Consider the following 7256-nt stretch of genomic DNA (forward strand, 5'->3'; position numbering starts at 1 on the left):
CATAGCCACTAGATCCAGTCTGTATCCAGATCAGATGGTCACTGCAGTCACCCGGATCCAGTCCATATCCAGCCCAGATGGTGGATCAGCACCAAGAGATGACCTCTACATCCCTGAATGTCAGCGGAGACCAGGACAACTTGATGAGCCCCAGAGACAGATCCCCAGTGAAGACCTCTTCACCTAGACAGCCATCGGGACAAGACCACGGGAACCAGATGAGTCCTCTGCACAATCTGACTTTGCTGCAGCATGGAACAACCTGCTGGTTCGTCTGGCCAGAGGAGAATTGGCCCCCGACTGAGCCTGGTTTCTCCTAAGGTTTTTTTCTCCATTCTGTTACCGATGGAGTTTTGGTTCCTTGCCGCTGTCGCCTCTGGCTTGGTCTGACAATACAGTACAGGTTTATAAGAAGGGTCGCATTAATTTACTAAGGCGACTGAGATCCTTTGGTGTATGTCAGGTACTGTTGAAGACCTTCTATGATTCTGTAGTATCATCTGTGATCTTGTATGCTGTCACCAGCTCGGGAGGGGGATTGTTGGAGAAGGAGAAGAACAAACTCAACAAGCTTATAAAGAAGGCAGGTTGTGTTGTGGGGTGTGTAACCCACCATAGACGAGATAGCAAAGGATAGAATGATTGATAAAATGGTAAATATGATGAATCATGATTGTCATCCTCTTCATCAAACAGTTCGAGCTTGTGTGAGTTCTTTTAGCTCAAGATTAATTCAGCCTCAGTGTTACAAGGAACGAAATAGAAAGTAATTTTTACCAACACCTATTATATTGTATAATCAATGTCATATATATATATTAGGGCTGTCAGTTTAACGCGTTAACTTAATTAGTTATGAAAAAATATCTTGATTAAAATATTTTAAAGCAGTTAACACACTGGCCCCCAGACCTGTATGTCATCTTACATTTCATATAGTTGACTGTTGACAAATATGATGCAGGTCAACAACTCCATAAGTGCAGTTATGCCCTAAAGTTCAAGATAGATATACACCAGTTCAGTAAATAAGAAATTAATATTTTGTTATATTTTAAACACAATATTGTCTGTTTTTGCTCAGTTTTGCTAACAAAAATATTACCTAAAGCTACAGAAGAATTGTTGTGCGTCTCCGAGCAACACAGTGGTGTTTAGTTTCTGAATGAATCCACGTTTTGAACGAATCGTGTAAACCAATGATTCAAAGACCCATTTATAGAGAGAGCCGTTTACTTTATTTATGAATGAATCAGCCGTTTGAATCGAATGAAAGACTCATAAAGACATTTACCGCCACCTGCTGGCAGTTTTAGTTTCTCATTTAGAGTATTATTTCATTTAAAAAGGGGGGGGGGGACAGTTCACCCAAAAAATTGAATTATGTCATCATTTACTCAAACCTGAATGACTTACTTTCTTTTGTGGAATATAAAAGAAAGTATTTTGAAGACTGCTGGTAACAAAGCTGTTTTGGTTACCAATGACTTTCATTGCATGAACGAAAAAAAAACTGAGATGTTTCTCAAATTATCTTCTTTTATGTTCCATAGTTTATGTTGGGCCGTTGTAGCCTAAATGTTTATGTGTAATATATTTTATGTTGAATTAAATAAAATATTTATTTCTAAATCTATTATTTAATGTCTACTTGATGCGTTTCTCATTTAACACAATAATAGCTTTAAATAATCTTTTGTGGATATTTGCACAGCCAAATTTAATTAGATTAGGCTAATTAATCGCCGCAACATGTAATTAATTCGATTACAAATCAATAAATATATTTCTTTTTTTCTGTTGTTCTAACTGAAGAACATGCCATTCTAGAAACATCTGGAATCACAAGATGAACCATGGTTCATTTAGACACTGGTCTGCCAATTAGCAGCCTTGTCATAATTACAGCAGAAACAGTGAGGGGTAAATATCATATACGGGGGTTGTTTTGGATACTTCGGGGTATTTTGAGTCTGAGAGGTTGAGAAGCGCTGTGGTCTTATCAGTCACGGGTAAAGCGATCATAAACTCCCTCGAGAGCCCGTGCTGATCTGTAATAATCAACTAACTTATCTGCGATGAACGCTCGCGATGGGGAAGTAAAGGAGCGTTTCGTGCATCAGAGCTATTTCAGAATGACACGACATTCTTCTGAACTATGATTAATGATACGAAGAAACGAGCATTTGAAAAAAGTTTAAGATGAAGTACTAAAATTACTAAAACTTTTTTTGTTAAGATTAGTTTTTTTAGTGATTTTGCCTTTATTTTAGATAGGACAGTGTGACGACAGGAAGCGAAGTGGGAGAGAGAGAGGGGAGGGATCGGCAAAGGTCCATGAGGCGGGATTCAATCTTGGGACGCCCGCAGCACAACGGCGCTATATGTCGGTGCACTGCCCACATCGGCGCCAACAACTACATACATTTTTTAATATTACTTTTTAATGTATGTATATATGTATTGAAATAAAGCTCATGTATAAATATATTAGATGAAAATTATAAAACAAAAAATGCTGCTTTGGCAATTACCTGAAATATGTTTAAAATGAAGTACTAAAATTACTAAAACTGAAATAAAAATAAATGAAAGCTAAATAGAAATATATAAATAAAACTAATAAAATTGATAAGAGCACATAACAAGATTAAATTGAATAAAAGATAAATAAAATGAAATCTGAAGATATAAAAAAGAAAAGCTAATTCAAAATATGAATAAATAAAACCGCCTCAAGCAAGCATGTAAGTTTTTATGCACATTTTGGACATTTTATTCATATCTTTGGCTTTTCATCTACCATTTTTTAATGCAACATCCCAAAATATCCTTACAAATATGTGAATAGAAACCCGTCTCACTGATCTGAGGACCCTGTGGCCGTTTCTGCAGATGCTTTCGGTATAGAAGGGGTACTTAAATCTCGCATTGTGGAAAAATACACAAATTAAGAAACCAAACGTCATGAAAAGCATAGAGCTGGTTGTGAATGAGCAGCTGCTTCAGGTGATGTGCTCAACAAAGGCTGTTAGAGGCAGATGAGCTGACGCGTGTCTGATGGGAATGTGTAATGGGAGTGTGTTTGTACCCTTAATGCATCTGTGTTTTGTCTCGTAGGCCATTACAAATACAATGATCTGACTGCTGCTGAATCGTCTGTGTGCAAACTTGAAGAAAATAATAGTGGACCATCTATTAACGGAGGCTGTGTGTGTTTGTGCGTGCGTGTGTGTTTATGTGTGTCTGTGTGTGTGTGCGCGTGCGTGTGTTTGTGCGTGTGCGTTTATGTGTGTGTGTGTGTGTGTGTGTGTGTGAGCGCGTGCGTGCGTGCGTGTGTGTGAGAGAGAGAGAGAGAGCGGTTGTGCGTGCGTGAGTGTGTGTATGTGCGTGCGTATGTGTGTGTATGTGTGTATGTGTTTGCACACTCACCTGACATGTTCCCGCCCCGCAGCCGGCCAGCATCTCTCGCAGTAGAGTGAGTTTCTGCCTGAGGGAACGAGAGATGAAGCCGCTCTCATTATCAGCACACACACCGAGGGTCGTTAATAATTCACACTCTGACTCGGTGGTCAATAATTCACCGGTGCCGTTTTTAGTTGCCATGGAGACGCCGCCGAGCAGGGCATTGTGGGTATTGTCTGTGTGCTTCCACCCTTATTTAATATCAATGCGGGTCAGGTAATGTAATACTGTGTGCTGAATTGATTGAGATGTTTGATAGTGTCGGTATGTCAGTACTGTGGCCGTATCAGATGGTAATACCATGGTGTTTTGATGTGTACCGTAGTGTTGGTTAAATACCATATTGATATCATAGAGAAGAGAAAAATAGTGAGCTGTGTTTGTGGACGTGAGTCTGTGTGTATGTATGTATCAAATAAATAAATATAATATATATATATATATAAAATACAAGTTTGTGTGTGTGAATGGGCACAGTCAGCTCAAAGAGCTAGTCATCATGTTTATATTGATTTGTGCGTTTACTCTGTGTGTGTGTGTGTGTGTGTGTGTGTGTGTGTGTGTGTTTATGTCTCACCCGTCCTTAGAGAGGTGAAATCTGAAGAAATCATTTGCCGCCAGCTTGATGGCTTTTTCAGGAGTGACGAGAGTTAAGTTCACCGCCGCACCTGAGAGAGAGACAAACATACATTCTCAGTGACATCATTCACAAATAAGCTCTTTGTTGACAATTAACCACATAAACGTACCTCTGTACATGCCGAAGTATCCTTCTGAGCGGATGGTCTTAATAAGGCAGTCTGACCTGCAGAGCACAGTACACACATCAAGCACAAGTGAATCTAATGAACTGAATCTTCTATTTATGTCTCACCCGTCCTTAGAGAGGTGAAATCTGAAGAAATCATTTGCCGCCAGCTTGATGGCTTTTTCAGGAGTGACGAGAGTTAAGTTCACAGCCGCACCTGAGAGAGAGACAAACATACATTCTCAGTGACATCATTCACAAATAAGCTCTTTGTTGACAATTAACCACATAAACGTACCTCTGTACATGCCGAAGTATCCTTCTGAGCGGATGGTCTTAATAAGGCAGTCTGACCTGCAGAGCACAGTACACACATCAAGCACAAGTGAATCTAATGAACTGAATCTTCTATATGATTCGAACCGTCTGTTTGAACGCTCACATGCTGGTATAGAGGCGCGATCCATTCTGCTGGTTCTGAAGGCGGGTTTTGGCCAGATCGATGGGAAACACGCAGGTAACGCCGATCAGTCCCGCCACACCGCCGTTTATTAGCTTGGCAGGCAAACTGGAGCGAAGCAGGAGAGGAGACGGCACATAAGTCGAAGTATCATTGGGTTTTAGGTGGTTGCTAGTGGTCAAAAGAGGTCAACACCAAGTCAAGTAGTGATACCTGATCTGTTTGTCAGCCATTTATCTGGCTCCCTGTACTTCTTCAGTGTGTGTGTTTAAGGCGTCAGAGTGCAGTCTTTGCAGATTTCTCCGAGTGTTTTTGGATTTGGGATTTCAGTCGATTCACCGTCTTCTGGCTGATCTCTGAAAGACACACACACAGAGATTGAGAGGATATTAGTGTTTCTGATACAGGTGTCATCTCTCACTGTTTGACTCCAGAAATTCCTCACACTGGACTCGCTCTTTCCTTTCCTTCCCCATCTGTTCCTCTCACCTCATCTCTCTGTTAGGGCTGGGTATCGATTCAGATGTCCCGATTCGATTTCGATTAGCAAGCTCTCGATTCAATTCTATTCTCGATTTTTTGATTACATTCAGTGAATATAGGCCTAGTTTTAATACAAATGCTATTGATATTTCTAAAAAATGAACAGTAAACATCAGTTTACAAATGGCGAATTAATAAAAAGAAATTAAGAACCACATGCCTGTATTTTAAACCTATTCTTTTTTTTGTATAGGGTCCTTTTTTAAACAATAATAGGGCCCTATACAATGTTCTTAATTTTTCTGGTAATCAGATGAAGGCATAAAACATTAATTTAATTTATCCTAATCAAATGAAAATTAAACCCTTTAATTTTTTGGCAAACAAAGTGCTGCACAACAGAGGTTTACTGTTAAAATTAAAAAGAAAACAAATGTGATTATTACTTCCAATAGTCTTTCCTAATGGTATGATTTATTGCTGGTGTCAAAGTTAATGAAATCAGGCAATGATCTGTCAATGGCGCCGCAGAAATTGAAACAGTATTTGCAAGCTCAGAATATTCCTCAGTTATAAGCCAAAAGTCTATCTGTGACTTAGAGGATCCATTAGGTTTGACCCAAGAGAACTGACTAGCATTAGGATGCTTGACCCTCCATATATCTATAAGGGAATTTACCTGGCAAAACTCCTGAATAATGATATTGAAATGGTGGCTTGTATAACTAGAAGGAGATCTGTCCAGCCACTCATCGGGTGCCAAATTAAAATCACCTCCAATTAGTACCAAATTTGTATGAAATTTCGATTTAAAATGCGTAACAGCATCTGTAATATTAGACAACAAAATCTTGTTTTGCCCACTACTGTTATACCCATAAATATTAACTAAAATAACAAAAATACCCTCACAGTTAACCACAGCAGTAAGCCAATATAAGAGGCCAGAGTGACGCTAGACGAGAAAAGAAAGTCATTTCAGAGAAACTTTGAAAAATTAGGAAGACAAACATTTGTTTTATTTGGAATAACACGCACATACTGTCCACAATAAGACCAGAAAAATGGATTAAGAGAGAAAATAGTCCATTCTATTTTCATGTTGACTATTATAAAGTAATGAAAAAATGAATGAAAATGCTTTAACAACTCACTGAAATAAGTTTAAATTATAATTAATGTTATTAATATAATAATTACAAAATATTAATTCTTAAAATAAATAAATACAGTAATAATAATTGTTATAAATATAAAAATAATATATATTAATGTTAATATATATAAATATTAGATGAAAAACTAAAAAAATCCAAAACAAAAATTAGAAAAGCTTTAACAACTAACTTAATAATATAATAATAATTAATAATAATAATAATAATAGGAATTAATAATATTAATATAAATACCAGATGAATAACTTAAAGTAAAACAAAAATTAGAAAGCTTTGACAACTGAAAGAAGTTAAAGTATCAAGATAACTACAACTATCTCAAATAAAAAATAAATTACAGCTATATAGAAATATTTTAAAAGAAAACCTAAAATTTTAATGAAAACTGGAAATATTTAAAAAAAATATTTAAAAAATATTAACTCAAAATATTAATAATCACTGTAATAGTATATAAATAATGCTAAAATAACACTGCCATGGCTCTGACATAGTATACTTTTTAAACAAAACACTATATTAACAGTGTTAATGCATAATAATTATAATTAATAATATTAAACATCTTCAAGAAACGACTAAAAACACGTGTTCCATCTTTATTTGACCTTCTAACTCTAGCACTTTCTATTCTATTTTAATTCTACTTTATTTGTCTTCTTTTTATTAAAAAAAACTAACTCTAGCTTTCTATTTTTCTATTCTATCTACTTGTTTTTCTCTTTGTGTATGTGAGTGTATATATATGTGTGTGTGTGCGTATATATATATATATATATATATATATATATATATATAATTACAATAACAATATTTATGTTGCTTTTGTTAAAATAGTCACACGATGGTCACAAGATAAATATTCAGATTTTTTTCTCCATAGTCTGTTTTATTCAAACAATTATGAACATTTTTGCATTTA

General features: G+C 36.3%; 1 protein-coding gene across 2 annotated transcripts in view; it reads right to left on the minus strand.

The window, feature by feature from the left end:
- LOC107732297 (mitochondrial glutamate carrier 1-like) overlaps positions 1–7256 on the minus strand; it is a 34680-nt gene that overhangs the window by 11336 nt on the left and 16088 nt on the right. The window contains exons 2-6 of one of the 2 annotated variants that reach the window (XM_016543576.1): positions 4887–5029; positions 4656–4781; positions 4512–4567; positions 4340–4430; positions 3433–3490 (exon numbers count right to left, since the gene is read on the minus strand). In XM_016543576.1, the coding sequence (XP_016399062.1) occupies positions 3433–3490; positions 4340–4430; positions 4512–4567; positions 4656–4781; positions 4887–4906 (351 nt within the window). In that variant the 5' untranslated portion in view covers positions 4907–5029. The remainder of the gene's footprint in view (positions 1–3432; positions 3491–4339; positions 4431–4511; positions 4568–4655; positions 4782–4886; positions 5030–7256) is intronic. The other variant, XM_016543577.1, reaches the window with a different exon arrangement.

This window comes from Sinocyclocheilus rhinocerous, unplaced genomic scaffold (genome assembly GCF_001515625.1).
Source record: "Sinocyclocheilus rhinocerous isolate Xijiao unplaced genomic scaffold, SAMN03320098_v1.1 scaffold38, whole genome shotgun sequence".
NCBI lineage: Eukaryota > Metazoa > Chordata > Actinopteri > Cypriniformes > Cyprinidae > Sinocyclocheilus > Sinocyclocheilus rhinocerous.